This window comes from Jaculus jaculus, chromosome 19 (assembly GCF_020740685.1).
Source record: "Jaculus jaculus isolate mJacJac1 chromosome 19, mJacJac1.mat.Y.cur, whole genome shotgun sequence".
In the NCBI taxonomy this organism is placed as follows: Eukaryota; Metazoa; Chordata; class Mammalia; order Rodentia; family Dipodidae; genus Jaculus; species Jaculus jaculus.
Genome location: NC_059120.1, coordinates 41724879 through 41741124, shown reverse-complemented (window position 1 = coordinate 41741124; position 16246 = coordinate 41724879). Strand labels below are relative to the sequence as shown.

At 41.5% G+C, this 16246-nt stretch overlaps 1 protein-coding gene across 1 annotated transcript in view; it reads left to right on the top strand.

Annotated features, from left to right (window-relative positions):
* Positions 1 to 4276: 4276 nt before the first annotated feature.
* LOC101603686 (chitinase-like protein 3) overlaps positions 4277 to 16246 on the top strand; it is a 71250-nt gene continuing 59280 nt past the window's right edge. Inside the window, exons 1-10 of the mRNA XM_045137986.1 lie at positions 4277 to 4307; positions 5876 to 5905; positions 7012 to 7213; positions 8463 to 8519; positions 9204 to 9369; positions 10925 to 11049; positions 11219 to 11342; positions 11606 to 11791; positions 13243 to 13362; positions 13443 to 13584. Coding sequence (XP_044993921.1) covers positions 4283 to 4307; positions 5876 to 5905; positions 7012 to 7213; positions 8463 to 8519; positions 9204 to 9369; positions 10925 to 11049; positions 11219 to 11342; positions 11606 to 11791; positions 13243 to 13362; positions 13443 to 13584 — 1177 coding nt within the window. The 5' untranslated portion in view covers positions 4277 to 4282. The remainder of the gene's footprint in view (positions 4308 to 5875; positions 5906 to 7011; positions 7214 to 8462; positions 8520 to 9203; positions 9370 to 10924; positions 11050 to 11218; positions 11343 to 11605; positions 11792 to 13242; positions 13363 to 13442; positions 13585 to 16246) is intronic.

Sequence of the window (16246 nt, the reverse complement as noted above, 5' to 3'; positions counted from 1 at the left end):
CATTTATGCACATGTGCACCCTCACACATGAGTATCACACACAAGAACACGCATACAAATGCATGCACATCACACACACCAGAAATATTAATCATGATTCATGGTTAATTCGCTGTTTTAAGAGTGACTTAAGTTAGCTTCCAAAGCAAATAATTAATAAATAATATAAAATTAGGCCATACCTTTTAAGCTGCATTCTAAAAATTAATCCAAATGTTTGCCATTTGAAATACTATACTTTGGGGTTAATTCTTAGAATACATAATTTGTCCATTTAAAAAATTTTTTGTTTTTTTCATTTTTATTTATTTGAGAGTGACAGAGAGAGAGAGAGAGGGTGGGGGGGAGAATGGGCACGCCAGGGCTTCCAGCCACTGCAAATGAACTCCAGACGCGTGCGCTCCCTTGTGCATCTGGCTAATGTGGGTCCTGGAAAATGGAGCCTCAAACTGAGGTCCTTAGGCTTCACAGGCAAGCGCTTAACCACTAAGCCATCTCTCCAGCCCTAATTTGTCCATTTATAACACATTTGTATTTGCATAATACTTGATAGTGTAGGACTCCGGAGACAGACAATGTTGCCTACATTAGATCTGATGCGCAATCACTATGTGACAATGTCTGTGGGACTCAGAGAGCCTCATAAAGTAGCAGTCATAGAAGTACCCAAGCCAATGACTAATATGAGGATTCACTGTTTTGATAGCCATGTAAAAAGTGTTATCTATTACTGTCACTAAAAAACATTTTTAGATATATTTAAATGTATTTGTAAGCAATCCAAAATGGGAATAAGCAAAAACTGTGAGCAGTTAAAATGATCAATCACATTAGCAACCTGAGACACATAAACATGACACACAGGTTTTGAAGTCTGATGGCACCAAGTTTTCTTTTTTTTTTTTTTTTTTTTTTTTGAGGCATGGTCTCACTCTGGTCCAGGCTGACCTGGAATTAACCATATAGTCTCAGGGTGGCCTTGAACTCATGGCTATCCTCTTACCTCTGCCTCCCAAGTGCTGGGATTAAAGGCATGTGCCACCATGCATGGTAACACCAAGTTTTTGTAAGTGGTGGAATAGTAGGAATTCATAGACAATTTCTATTAGTAGCATAAATTGATATGAGTACTTGGAAAATAATCTAGCTGAACAAATACATTTTAATAAGCTTATGCTGTTTCATCTAGGCATCAAACTTGCTGTGTGACCCAGGTAGAGTTCTAAGTGACAATGCTACAACTTCAGCATCCTGAGTAGGGGATTAGAGGCATATGCTACCAGACAGAGTGCTATTCTATAAGTTTCATTATAGAGATAATTCTTTCCAAAATCCAAGTACTCCTAAAGGAGGCAAACTTGATGGGGCCTCACCAAGAGTTCTTCAATGCAGACTCACCTGGAGCAGGTTTGATGGGAACTCTTTAGAGGGGAGGAAGAGCCCGGTGTCATACAGGCACTAGGAAGGCAGTGGTGGAGAATCTGCTGCAGGTTTGAGGCCAGCCTGCTCTATACAACAAGGTCAGTTCCAAGACAGTGGGGCTACATAGGTGAAAGACCCTGTCTTTTTAAAAATTTTTTTTTCCAAACGCATGCACCCCCTTGTGCATCTGGCTAATGTGGGTCCTGGGGAATTGAACCTGGGTCCTTTGGCTTTGCAGGCAAATGCCTTAACCACTAAGCAACCCTTCCAGCCCAAGACCCTGTCTTGAAACAAACAAACAGGGCTGAAGGGATGGCTTAGTGGATAAGGTGCTTGTCTACAAAGCCTAAGGACCCAGGTTTGACTCCCCAGATCCCACATAAGCCGAATGCACAAGTTGACACAAGCTCAAGGTCACGCATGCACATGCATCTGGAGTTTGATTGTAGAGGCTGGAGGCTCTGGTGCACAAATTCTCTCTCACGCATATACATGCATGCTCTTTCTCTCATAAAAAAGTAAGAAAATAAAATAAAACAAGCAACAGAAAAATAAAACCTATTGAGAAGTGATTTTTTTTTTTTTTTTTGGAGGTAGGGTCTCACTGTACTCCACTACAGTGGAATTCACTAGGTGGACTCAGGGTGGTCTTGAACTCACAGTGATCCTCCTACCTCTGCCTCCCGAGTGCTGGGGTTAAAGGTGTATGCCATCACACCTGGCAAGAAGTGATATATTTTTTATGCAAGTCAGAACATATACTTAGCACCATCAATGCAAAATTTAGTAGAAAGTAAACATGAAAAGTAACTAGAACTGATGGTGCTGACTGGGATAAATCCAGAGCTATTAGCTTACTGGCCATGTTCATTTTTACACACACTAGACTTTCAGTTACATAGCCTTGCTCTTTGTCCCAACATTACTCTCCTGGCTACATAAGAAATGTGTCTGCTAGCTTGACCAGAACCACAAACTCACCTGCATACAGTAAGGAGGCAATGCAGTGTAGACTTTTAGAAGATTTCTGTTCTGGAAGCAGCTAGTATTGAATGCATAGGATCCTGGATCTGTTGCTTAGTAGTTAGTGGGCCAGCAATATTATATCTGAAATATTGTTGTGATAGTAGCAAGGTGCTTTATAAGGGGAAGGAAATAATTAGGTAGAGATTGCTGGTTGACATTCTATTTCTTAGTCACTTAGCTTTCCATCTGCATTCTTTAAAAATTTCATTTTCAGATGAGATCTGTTCGAAATGTAAATGCATGCACCTGTCCTTGCCTAATGAAGGGTCCAGTTCTATACAACAACAGTATTTCCCGAAGAATCTTCATTCTTCTATGGAATTATTCAGGGGTGCTGATAAAACTAGAGTTTATGGAGCTGGGTTGATAACTCAACAGTTAAAGATCATGCTTGGAGTTTATTTATTCTAGATTCCTCATGCCCTTCTTTGCTCTGAAAAGGGCTTGATTTATGTCAAATCAGAGCAGGTTCTATGATATTTCGATTCTGTGAGCTTCCCTGTGTCTTTCAAATATATTTGTTTATGCTTCCTGGGGTTATTTTTTTATTTTTATTTTTATTTATTTATTTATTTTTTTGGTTTTTCGAGGTAGGGTCTCACTCTGGCTGAAGCTGACCTGGAATTCACTATGGAGTCTCAGGGTGGCCTCGAACTCACGGTGATCCTCCTACCTCTGCCTCCCGAGTGCTGGGATTAAAGGCGTGCGCCACCACGCCTGGCTTTGGGGTTATTTTTTTAAATCACTTTTAAAATTAAGCCCTTTGTGACATACACCAAGTGCAATTTGTGGTACATAGTAGGTGCCTATAATATTTGCTGATATTATTTTAACAAGTGAAACCTATAGTGTGAGTGGGATCAAACACTCGAGATATAATCATTATCAAATGAATGGAATCACTTTAATTTCCAGATGTAACTCACTGGAGAAACCTCTTGACCCACAACTTTGGTAAGATGCCAACATTCTTTCATGGACACTCTTTTGCCCACCAAGTAAAGAACTGCTAAGACTGGGCTAGACAGAGAGGGGTGGATGGCATCACAGCTTGTCACAACACACAAAGTAGGTTTGAGGACAATGTATAGAACATTTTGACTGAAATAGAAATGAATTATAAGATAATAGTAGTGATATTGTGTTTGGAATAGGTTGGAATTAATTTTAAACACATAATTATAGAAATGGTAAAGTGGCCAATATTCCTAGGAAAGCAAACCTCCAGGATACTGGTGTACACTGTAGAACACCACAGAGTTCTTGAGAACTGAAATTGATACATTCTTAGTAAAATTATCTTATGCTCACAACTTAAGTTCATTCCAAGGAAATCATGGCAGAATGTTGAGGAACTGGCTTCTCAAGAGAAGACCTTCAGGCACTGGCTGTGAGAATTACATGTGGATACTTCCGGGATTAAAAACAGAAATTCCAAATAATTTCTGAAGGGTTTTATTATCTACTTTGTAATTAGAGCATGTTTTGTTATCAGACACAAAATATCCATGAAATAAAACCTAAATACAGACTCTGAATAGGTGCTTGTCTCCTTAGGGACTGCCCCAAAAGTCTTAAGTAGATGGGTTCTTTCTATTGCGATAGTCAGCATTCACCTACTTCTAAGACATAATATTGTTTTGTACATACTGGGAAGGTGTCCATTGTGGTGATAAGAGCCAAGTCTGTAGGGGAGGAGATCGGTTGATTACTGAATATCAATATACACATCCTGGTAAACACTTTCTATTTAGAAATTCTTGTGAAAACCAGGGGCAAAAACAGTATAAAAAGCCAATGGAAGGGATTGATGAGAGAAGTACTGACGGCAAGCATGGCCAAGCTCCTTCTCGTCACGGGTGAGTTGTAATCATAGTGCCCTAGTCTTCTTACTTGGATTCTTTTCCTCTCAGCATTTGACAGGCAGGAAGCAGTGGTCTCGATATGTCTCTATGGCTTTCCATTCTTCCTTCACTGTTTCAAATTCTCTCCTTATCATACCAGTCACTTTCTTCCTTTCCTAACTTCATGGGTTATAATCATATGTCTGCCTTAATCTCCCAAAAAGGTCCTAAGACAAGATCCCTCCTTTCAGATGCTGATCCAACTCTTTCTCCTTAGGTGCAATCTTTCCTTTTTCTCCATTCATCTCCAGCACCACCTGACTTTAATTGGTACTATGTCTATTTACTTGTTTGTATCCTGGGGTTAGCTTTTTCAGGGATGAAAGTCAGCAAGAACTGAAATAAAGAAAGGTAACATGTGATTGTTCTATTCTCTTCAGAATGCACTTTTCAGAATCACGTGTTGTTTTTCCTCTATGGGCTGAATTGACTGTGATGAAGACATACAAGTGTAACTATTATGAAAATTGAATCATTCAAAAGGGTTGATTTAGTAGTTGTTTAGAGCCAAGTAATTTTCTAAATTTATTGGTTGCTCTAAATCTGTGCTTTACAAACTTTCTTAATACTCAGAACCTTTTCAGCCAAGAGTAGTGGTACCAGTCTTTAGTCCCAGGACTCAGGAGGCAGAGCTAAGAGAATTGCAATGAGTTCAAGGTCACCCTGAGACTACATAATGACTTCCAGGTCAGTGTGAGCTAGAGTAAAATCCTACCTCAAAAAGTAAAAGACAAAGAGAACCTTTTCAAATGAACCATGGATCTCGGTTTGTAACACTATCAGAGCAGAAGTGACCTGGTTGGTTGGCCTAGTGGTTCAAGCTCATAATCCAAGTCTTCTAGTGGTTAAGGCCATAGGATCTGAAGCTCAAGGCCAGTCTGGGCTATATAGTGAGACCTTGTGTCAAAAAATAAAGAAAGAAAGAAAGAAAGAAAGAAAGAAAGAAAGAAAGGAAGGAAGGAAGGAAGGAAGGAAGGAAGGAAGGAAGGAAGGAAGGAAGGAAGAAAGGAAGAAAAGAAAGAAAGACCAAGTAGGCAAGCTTTGTTGAATCTAAGGAAAGCTGTCTGAAGGCTCATCATTGTTCCTGTGGTAAGGACTCTTCCAAGATGCTCTTTCTCCTTAAGGCCCAGGGAGATACTCAATTCTTTGTTTGGAGGACATCTTGTCTGTTGGAAGGCTGAGTTCATCCCAGCTCTGAGAAATTAGGCACATCTGAATGGTTGGTTACTTAGTAGTGCAAATTGCAGTAATTTCAGTCAGCACCATTTCCATAGATTGTAGAATTCACATACGATAATAATTGCGACAGGGAAGTACAGAAGGAAGGCCACAGACATTTGTAACTAGTGTGTTGTAACTAGTCAGCTGATGGGTGTGTTCGTTGAAATACAGTGAAATTTCACTTGGACAATAACATTCTGTGGCAAGCAAGGGGACCCCCACTACTGCCTCAGAGTTACATCCTAGTCAGTTAGATCCACACATAGCCATCTGTTGTAAGTGTTTGTTCTTTCTCTTTCTAGGTCTGACCCTTCTGTTGAATTCTCAGCTGGGTAAGTCATTCACTCCATGTTCTACTATTAGCAAAACCTTTCCCTGCAATAAACTTCAAATTCCCAGGAATTATTCATAATGCAACTGTTTGTTTATTATACTTGACTTTAAAATCATATTCTAGTATTTCTTTATTTGGACACAGTTATCAAGAAATTAACCGTACTAAAGAAAGACATGGGTTTGCTTGGATGGGTGGAGCAGTAAGATCCTGAGTTCAAGGCCAACCTGGACTAAAGTATCAAAAAATAGAATTCATGAGTTCGGCATCGTGACACATGCCTTTAATCCCAGCACTAGGGAGGCAGAGGTAGGAGGATTACTGTGAGTTGGAGACCACCTGGTAACTCCATAGTGAATTCCAAGTCAGCCTGGGTTAGAGGGACACCCTACCTCGAAAAACCAAAAAACTAAAAATATATATATATATATATATATATATATTCCATGGGATGGAGAGATGGCTCAGCACTTAAGGCACTTTCCTACAAAGCCAAAGGACCAAAGTTCATTTCCCTAGTACTCACATAAGCCAGTTATACAAGGTAACACATTCATCTGGAGTTTGTTTGCAGGGCTGGAAGCCTTGGAGTGCCCATTTCTCTCTCTTTCTCTGTCTTTCTCATCTCCTTTTTTTCTCCCTCTCTCAAATAAATAATAAAATAAAATTTTAGCTGGGAGTGGTGGCACATGCCTTTAATCCCAGCAATTGGGAGGCAGAGGCAGGAGGATCGCCCTGAGTTTAAGGCCACCCTGAGACTACATAGTGAATTCTAGGTCAGCCCGGGCTAAAGTGAGACTCTACCCTGAAAAAAAAACAAAAAATAAATATAAAATAAAATACTTAAAAAAATCTTTATAAAAAATAGAATTCTTTGAAGCCAAAAGAGATATCTGGAGGTTCACATCTAGAGCACTGGGATTGTTGGCTTGAACCACCATGGGGCACAACTGTCACTGTTATCATCCACAGGTTATATCCTCTATAGCCTAGAGTTATCAGCGCGACTACGTACTGGGCATCTTTCTTAGGAGGCACCTGAGGTTATCTAAGAGTTCAGTGGCAGCTCCATCAGGCCATGGTCTTTATCCCTAACCCCCATAGGTTCTGCCTACCAGCTGATGTGCTTCTTCAACAAAGAGGCCCAGGACCGGCCGGGACTGGGGCTTGTCAGGTTAAAGGACATAAACCCTTGCTTGTGCACTCACCTGATCTACGCCTATGCTGGAATGAAGAACAATAAGATTACTATGACACAAAGGAGGGACTTGTATAACTTTGGAACTTTAAATGAACTGAAAACTAGGTAAGAAAAGAAAGAAATATCTAATTTGGTATATTTGGGTCAATAGTTGTATCAATGTATCTTAAAACATAGCTCAAAATTAATTAGTTTGTGATGAGCAACCAGCCAATGACTTTAATTTTAATTTTTTTCTTATGTTTATTTATTTATTAGAGAAAGAGAGAGAGAGAGAGAGAGAGAAAAAGAGAGAGAGAGAGAGAGAGAGAGAGAGAGAGAATGGGCCAGCCACGGCCTGTAGCCATTGCAAATGAACTCCAAATGCATGCGCTACCATGTGCATCTGGCTTACACAGGACCTGGAGTACTGAACCTGGGTCCTTAGGCTTCACAGGCAAGAATCTTAACCATGAAGCCATCTCTCCAGCCCAATTCTAATTTTTTGTTTACCTCTTATATTATATCTTTTTTATTAGGTAGAAATTTGGTATGGACACATCATGTGTTGGTACCAGCATTCCCGTACACCCATTCCCACTCCACTTGGGGCTCTCCTCAGGGAGACTGCTGGTATTCACCATGGATTGTGGGTTATGAGTCATGATTTTCATTTTTAATAGAGCTCTTGGTGTAGAAACAAAACCAGCCCTGATCTCTAGTTATTAAAATATTCCTTCAGTTCAGTCATACAAGAAAAACTTCAGGTGATTGCCCTTATCAGTAATGGCACTATTATGCATGCAGCTAGAGGATGAATAAAACAGATATACTCTATGTGCACAATGCATTCTATTATTCAACCATAAAAAGAATAAAATCTGTCATTTGTAACAACAGTTGGAAGCTTGGAGGACACTATGATAGGTGAAATAGACAAGGCTCAGAAAGAGAAGTTGCACACAACCTCACTTATAAGTAGAATCTAAAATATTTGAACTTATAGAAGTAGAAGGAAGAATGGCAGTTTTCAGAGTTTACATGGGGTAAGGAATTTGAGATGTTGGTCAAAAATACAAAATTTCAGAAAGAGAGAAAGAGCAATTTCAAGAGATCGCCCTTAGAAGACCCAGGTGCACTCATACTAACTCTGCCTCTTTCTCTCTCCCTCTCTCTCTCTCTCTCTCTCTCTCAAAGAAATAAATAAAATTATCAAAAGAAAAATTTCAGTAGTTGAGGAATATTTTTCTATAGTATATTGTTCTATATCAAGACAGTAATAATACGAGCAATCCAATGGCACAAAGAGTAGTATTATCATAAACAGAGGAACCCGTTGGTTTTCAAATTTCTCTTCATTATCTTTGCTTGACAGGAACAGACAACTGAAAACCCTCCTGGCCATTGGAGGCAGGGACTTTGGAACTGCCCCGTAAGTCACTGCAGAGAACACCTTGTTTATTTGCTATTGAAAACAAGTTAACTCAGTGTGATCTCCATCACAGTGTCACACACAGTAGTAAGAATGTCCACCAGGTGAATATGATAATTCAATAAACTATGATACCAGAACCCAATACTCAGTAGAGCACATTATAAAAATGGTTGTGGCTTCTGTATACTTAAATTTGGGTGAAAATTCTGGGACTCCATCTCTGAGCTTTAGTTACTTGCTTCCAAACAGCCTCATCTTAAAGTATTTCAATAGCAGAGAACTATGGAAGGTCTTGCATAGCTTGTCTGTTTTTCTTCTAAAGAAGGGAAATTAAGGGCCTACTTATAAACAAAAAAAAAAAATGAGTATACATGAACTTGGGAGATATGAGAAGAGAGAACATGGTTGAACTAAGCCATTCAGGTACTTAAAACAAGGTCAAATTGGGAAGAAGTTACCATGAAAATGGTAAGATAAAGAGAATGCTGAGATGTCATTGCCCACCAGCATAGTAATTACAAAAGGACACCAGGAGAAAATCAAAAGCATGTTTCAATATGGCTTTAAGACTCCCAGGGAAAGGCTCTGAGACAAAAATTGAGATAGAACCCTATTTTCTGTTTTTATTTCAATATACTTGATCATCAAAATCTCACCCTGCCTTATGTGGGTTTCCTTCAGTTTCAGTATCATGGTTTCCACTCCTAAGAACCGCCAGATTTTCATTACATCAGCCATCAAATTTCTGCGCCAACATGGGTTAGATGGGCTGACTCTGGACTGGAGGTTCCCTGGCTCTCATGGGAGCCCTCCAAAGGACAAGCATCTCTTCACTGTCCTGGTGCAGGTGAGGAAGGAAGGAATAGTCATAGTCATTGTGGTGGTTTGATACAGGTGTCCCCCATAAACTTAAGTGTTCTGAATGCTAGGTTCCCAGCTGATGGATATTTGGGAATTAATGCCTCCTGGAGGGAGTGTATTGTTGGGGGCGGGCTAATGGGCTTTATAGCCAGTTTCCCCATGCCAGTGTTTGGCATACCCTCCTGTTGCTGTGGTCCATCTTATGTTGGCCAGGGGGTGATGTCCACTCTCTGCTCATGCCATCGTTTTCCCCTGCCATCGTGGAGCTTCCCCTCGAGCCTGTAAGCCAAAATAAATCTCTTTTTCCCAGAAGCTGCTCTTGGTTGGGTGATTTCTACCAGCAACGTGAACCGGACTGCAATAGTCATAGAATATTCAAACTGTGTTATTTCTGAGGAGGGGCGGGTAGAGAATAAAAGTAAACATGAATTTAGAATTACAGGGTCTTAACACTGCAAAGATCTTCAGATGATGTCAGGAGGTCATTCAACAAGCTGTATGCCAGGCACTTGTTTCCTTGCTGCTTGAGAACCATTATTCATTTTATCTTCACATTTACTCTGATACAGGTGCCATTTATATAATCTTCATTATACGAATGAATAACTAAAGTACAGAAAGGGTATAAGTAACTTGTAGAAGTTCACACACTTAGCGTCATAAGTAGCCATGCTACCTGATGACAGAGTGCATTGCCTGTAACAATGACATGAGACTGGTCGTTGTTACTGAGTATTACATGTACTGTGGCAGATAGGCTAAGATAAGAATATACCAAAGTCCTTGATTTTAAAAAACCCACGATCTCAGGTGAAGATAGAAACATAACCAGTGAATATTTTGTGGGGGATGTTTGAGGAAGTGTCCCACTCTAACCCAAGCTGACCTGTAAGTTTCTATGTAGCTCTGCCTGGCCTTGATCTCACAGTGATCCTCGTACCTCAGCCTCCCAAGTGCTAGCAAAAAAGGTATGCACCACCATCAATGCCCAGCCTGAAGCAAACTTTGTTAAGTGCCATTATAAGGGTCTACAGGAACAAAAGCAAGCCAGCAAAGTGGGTATCTAACTTTGCGCTGTGGCAGGACCAGAAGAAGCCTCCTAGAGAAAGTAATGCTTGACCTCAAACTTGGAGAAATGATGGTGTTATCCAATTAAATGAGCATGAGTATGTCACCTTTGAAGACACACAGAATGTGCTGCTTGAGAAAGTGGATCAGTGCAGGGACTGCAGCAAGTGTTGCTTCCGAATGTAGAGATGCAGGTGAAGCTATGGTCAGTCATCTGGGTCCTGGATTCTGGTCATGACTGGCTATTGACATTCTGTGGGACATTGTAGTAACACTAATTACTACACTCATAAATATCTATAGAGTTTACTAGTATCATCTACCTTGATGGCTGTATTGAGATGTTGATATGCAAACAAGACAAAGGATAAGAAAGTTGTTGAATAAGTAAGCTATTATAAAAAATATACCTATATGTTATTAGAGCTTAGTTATGCTTCAGATATATTTTATTCTGTCTTATTATTCTGAAGGAAATGCATATAGCCTTTCAAAAGGAGGCCCGTGACAATACCAAACCCAGTCTGATGGTCACCACCACAGCACCTTCTAAAATTCCCACCATCCAGGCTGGCTACGAGATCTACCAGCTGTCTGAGTGAGTAATGCACCTTATTCTGGAACTTGTGCAGGACACAGGCAGAAAACACTTTTCCTTTGCCTGTCATGTTGCTTTCAATCTATGTTTGTAGGCTTTGGAAAATATGTGCTGCAGAGGTATGGGAAATATTTCTCAGAAATTATGTTAAATCATTTCTGGTCCCTAGGTACCTGGACTACATCCTTGTTATGACCTATGATTTCCATTCCTACAATGATGGCAACACTGGAGAAAACAGTCCCCTCTACAAATTCCCAAGTGACACTGGTGACAATGCCAACCTCAACATAGTAAGATACTAATATGCATGTGAAAACAGGCAAGGTATGGCATAAATCATATGGGGATTTCGGTGTAAAATAAGCACAATTCTGCAAATGCAGTCCTCTAAAATCACTAACTGTCTCTCATTAATTTTAGTATCATGAAAATGTTCGGGGAGAAATAGTAACTACTCCATGTTGTGGATATCATGCAATGTGGCCTGTTATGAGAAAGAGTGGTCACGGGCCATCGGGTGCCTGGGGAAGTAACTAACCTGCTCCCGTTGCAGAATGACAGCATGGCGTACTGGACGGCCAATGGGGCTGCAGCTGAGAAGCTCGTTGTTGGATTCCCGGCATATGGACAAACCTTCACGCTGAGTTACCCTTCCCACACTGAAATTGGTGCTCCTGTCACAGGCAGTGGCCAACCAGGGCCCTACACAAAGCAATTTGGGACGTTGGCCTATTATGAGGTCAGTAGGTTGGCAGGACAGTGTCACGTAATTTCATGGCCAGAGCTGTGCAGTAGCCTTTGCGTTATAATCTGCTAACACTGGGTGATCATTCAGTATAGTACCTGCCTGCTTGTATCAGAGTGCACTCCAAATGCTTAAAGTGTTTTGATAACATATTTTTCTACTTAATTAGAAAGTGAAGAGCAATTGATAACATACAGTATCCCTTCAAGCAACAGATCACATTCTTGTTTGTTTTTGTTTTTTGTTTTTCATAGTAGGGTCTCACTCTGGCCCAGGCTGACGTGGAATTCACTATGTAGTCTCAGGGTGGCCTAGAACTCACAGCAATCCTCCTACCTCTGCCTCCCATGTTATGGGATTAAAGGCATGCACCACCACACCTGGCGTACAGATCACATTTTTTTTTTAAATTTTTATTTATTTATTTATTTGAGAGCGACAGACACAGAGAGAAAGACAGATAGAGGGAGAGAGAGAGAATGGGCGCGCCAGGGCTTCCAGCCTCTGCAAACGAACTCCAGATGCGTGCACCCCCTTGTGCATCTGGCTAACGTGGGTCCTGGGGAACCGAGCCTGGAACCGGGGTCCTTAGGCTTCACAGGCCAGCGCTTAACCGCTAAGCCATCTCTCCAGCCCCACATTTTTTTTTAAATTTTTATTTATTTGAGAGCGACAGACACAGAGAGAAAGACAGATAGAGGGAGAGAGAGAGAGAATGGGCGCGCCAGGGCTTCCAGCCTCTGCAAACGAACTCCAGACGCGTGCGCCCCCTTGTGCATCTGGCTAACGTGGGACCTGGGGAACCGAGGCTCGAACCGGGGTCCTTAGGCTTCACAGGCAAGCGCTTAACCGCTAAGCCATCTCTCCAGCCCACAGATCACATTTTTAAGATCACATATTAGCAGAGAAAGGAATGAATACATACCTTGTATTACTATGGATTCTAAATATTTCTAGCACTAAAAATATGAACAAGATATGAACATTTGAAAAATACCTCAAGCTGGGTACAAAGGCTCAGTGGTAAAGCTTCTGTCATTTATCCATAATCTCCACACAAAGTGGGAACAACTGACTAGAGTTCAAGTATGTGCCATGAAGACTTCTGTCAAAAGCAGTGCTTGTGACTGGGGCCTCCGCACTCAGGAGCATCCATGGGTTGAAGCCAGTCTCGGCTGTAGACTTGTCCCAGTCTAAACGGCACCAAAACCACGGGCTGGGGTGTAGCTCTGTACTAGAGCTCTGAACTAAGGAAACCAAAGCCCTGAGTTTCATCCTCAATTAACAAGACAAAAATAACTCAAGTTTCTTCACTACAAATAAAACCCATTAGAAAATTCAGTGAAACCTCACCAGAGATAAGAGAAGAAAACCAAATCATTTAGACTATGCCTTTTCTTTGATGTGATTAATATTTAAAAGTGGAATGTCTTTACTTTTTAAAGATTTGCACCTTCCTGGATCATGGAGCCACTGAGGATTGGAATAGCCCTCAGCAAGTGCCCTACGCCTATCAGGGCAACCAGTGGGTTGGCTATGACAATGGCAAGAGTTTCAAGATCAAGGTAAGATCAGCCTCTTAGATGCACCCAGATCCCATCTTGAATCCAAGGAAATCAAATGACTCCAGTTGGTCCTTAAACAGGCTCAGTGGCTTGTGGAGAACAAATTTGGAGGTGCCATGGTCTGGTCCATTGATCTGGATGATGTCTACAACAAGTTCTGCAATCTTGGCAAATTCTCCTTGATCTCCACCCTAAAGAAAGAGCTCAGTGTGGACGGTCCAAGTAAGTGACACAGGGAATGCCCAGGATATTACTTATCCGTTCATAAGCTCAGACACCTTCGATCTGTGTACCCACAACTGCCTAGGGACTCTTCCTATTTCACCCCACTTCTCTTGTCCGAATGAGAGACAGCCAGTGAACTTCCAACCCTCAATTTACATGACAATGATTTTATGCTTTTATGAGAGAGCAGGCATACATGGGGACACTTTTCAGGTGTTCTAAATCTTTTGTTAAAAGTATTTTATTGTTGGGCTAAGGAAATGGCATATTGATTAAGGCACTTGCCTGTGAAGCCTAAGGACCCTGGTTTGATTCCCCAGGACCCACATAAGTGAGATACACAAAGGGGCACATGTATCTGGAGTTTGTTTGCAGTGGCTATAGGCCCTGGTGTGCCCATTCTCTCTCTCTATCTGCTTCTTTCTTTCTCTCCCACTCTCTCTCTCATAAATAAACAATAAAATATTTTTAAATGTTTCATTATCTATTTATTTAATAGAGAAAGAATGGGTGCACCATGGCCTGTAGCCCCTGTAAACTAACTCCAGATACATGTACCACCTTGTGCAGCTGGCTTATGTGGGACCTGGGGAATTGAACCTGGGTCTTTTGGCTTTGCAGGCAAATGTCTTAACCGCTAAGCCATCTCCTCAGCCCAGGTGTGTTAAGTCTTCATGGTGTGTAAGAGTCTACAGAAATTTGACTGACCTTTAGTAAGAAGTTCTACTTCTCAATGAAGCCCTTCAAAGTTTCACACACCCCATAATTTATACTTAATAGAAATATATTTAATAGGAATCCTTACCAGTGCTTTCATATCTCTACTCTCTAATTCAGGGAACTTATCAAGACCCAAGCTTGTTTCCAGGTTTTCTCTTAAAGTATATTTGTGAGCAGTTTTGTACACAAGGGGTGCTCAGTAGATTTCTTTATGAGGTAGGATCTCACTCTAGCACAAGCTGACCTGGAACTCACAGCAATCCTCCAACCTCGGCCTCCTGAGTGCTGGGATTAAAGGTATGTGCCACTCAGTAGGTATTTCTTGAGACACTGAGATGGCAAAAGGAAGATGCTTTAAATCGAAATCCAGACTCACCAATTGTAATAATTTTTCTTAATTTCTGAGTATGATGCTGAAGAGGTGTCTGAACAGTTAAAGATGCTTCCTTGCAAAAGCAGATTGCCTGGGTTCAATTCCCCAGTAGCCAGGTAAAGCCAGATGCACAAACTCGTGCACATGTCTAGTTTTGTTTGCAGTGGCATTAGGCTCTGGTGTGCTCATTTTCATTCAAGTGTGTGTGTGTGTGTGTGTGTGTGTGTGTGTGTGTGTGTACACTTACAAATAAATAAGTAACAATATTTTAATTCCTGGGTATAAGGTTTTCTTTTTGTCTCACCTGTGGGCCTCTGCAGTTAGTTGTGTTACAAATCAGGCTGCCACACCCACAGTTCTCTTCACTTCTAGAAGCCCAGTGCCTCCTCAGACCCAACATTCTGCTCTTTGTGCCATATGTTTTAGGTTGCACACCTCCTGCTCCAGTTCTTACGGAGGGAAGCGCACTCCATGGCAGTGAGCGTGAAAGCAGGGACGAGTTGGTCACCAGCTCTGGGATGCTGGATTCTGTGTCTGTACCCAGTAACAGATAACAGCTGCCTTCCTCCTCTGCCTGGGCGTCACATGCAGTAGAGCGCCCAGGAGGAGCTTGTCTTCTGCCAACACTGACTGTCACAGCTCTGCACGGCCTTGGCCTGCCGCCCTTCCCAGCGCTCGGAAGAGTCGCCTTTGCTTCTTCCTCACACTGTCCTACACTTCTGTAAAATTCTAAAATAAACTCAGCCGTCAAAAAGCATAAATATTCTTTCATGTTTTTTCTTTACTATTTAAAAGAGTTGGTCAAACCTTTTCTAGATGTGGAAAAGAGACCGTGTGAGAAAGCGGTAGACCCAATTGCCTCCTATCTGCCTGCGTGATGGCCGCGGCTGTGAGAAGGAAATGTCTGATTGCTTGACCCATAGGGCAGGATGAGGACTGATACCCGCTAGGTCTGTAGCCCTGGTGACTCCTGGAGGCGCAAGGGTGGGTAGCAATGCAGCATGTCTTGCTCAGGGGTGCTCAGCCCTGAGCTGCTCCGGCACCTCCAGGATTGGCAGCTGTGCAGAGAGCTCAGCATGGAGGGAAAGTGACTCCTCAGAGGCCAATGGAGGCCTCATGTGGTGTCTGCCCAGCATATGGGCTGACAGGATCCTTTTCCAGGACACCTCCGCTACCCTGGGACTCATAACTGTGGCCAGCAACTGTTGTCAGCTCTATTCTTGCTTGTCTGGTGAACTGGCATTCGTGCAACAGACTATTTTGTCCTTGTTTCTAAGGTTTGTTTCAGTGAAATGCATATAAATTTTGCTATTTTAGTCTACCTTAAATATGCAGCTCATTTTAACGAGATATATACGTGAGTTTATTTGAGCATCACCACCACCTTTTCCCACATAGTTTCATCTTATGCAACTCAAACTCTATACAAAAAAAAAAAATGATAACTCTCCAATCCTTCATAATGCAGCTCCTGGGAACAATAACGCTACATTTTGTTTCTGTGTTTTTGGCTATGTTCCAAAACTCATACTGGTAGAACCATTATCATAACATGTCAAGAGTCAT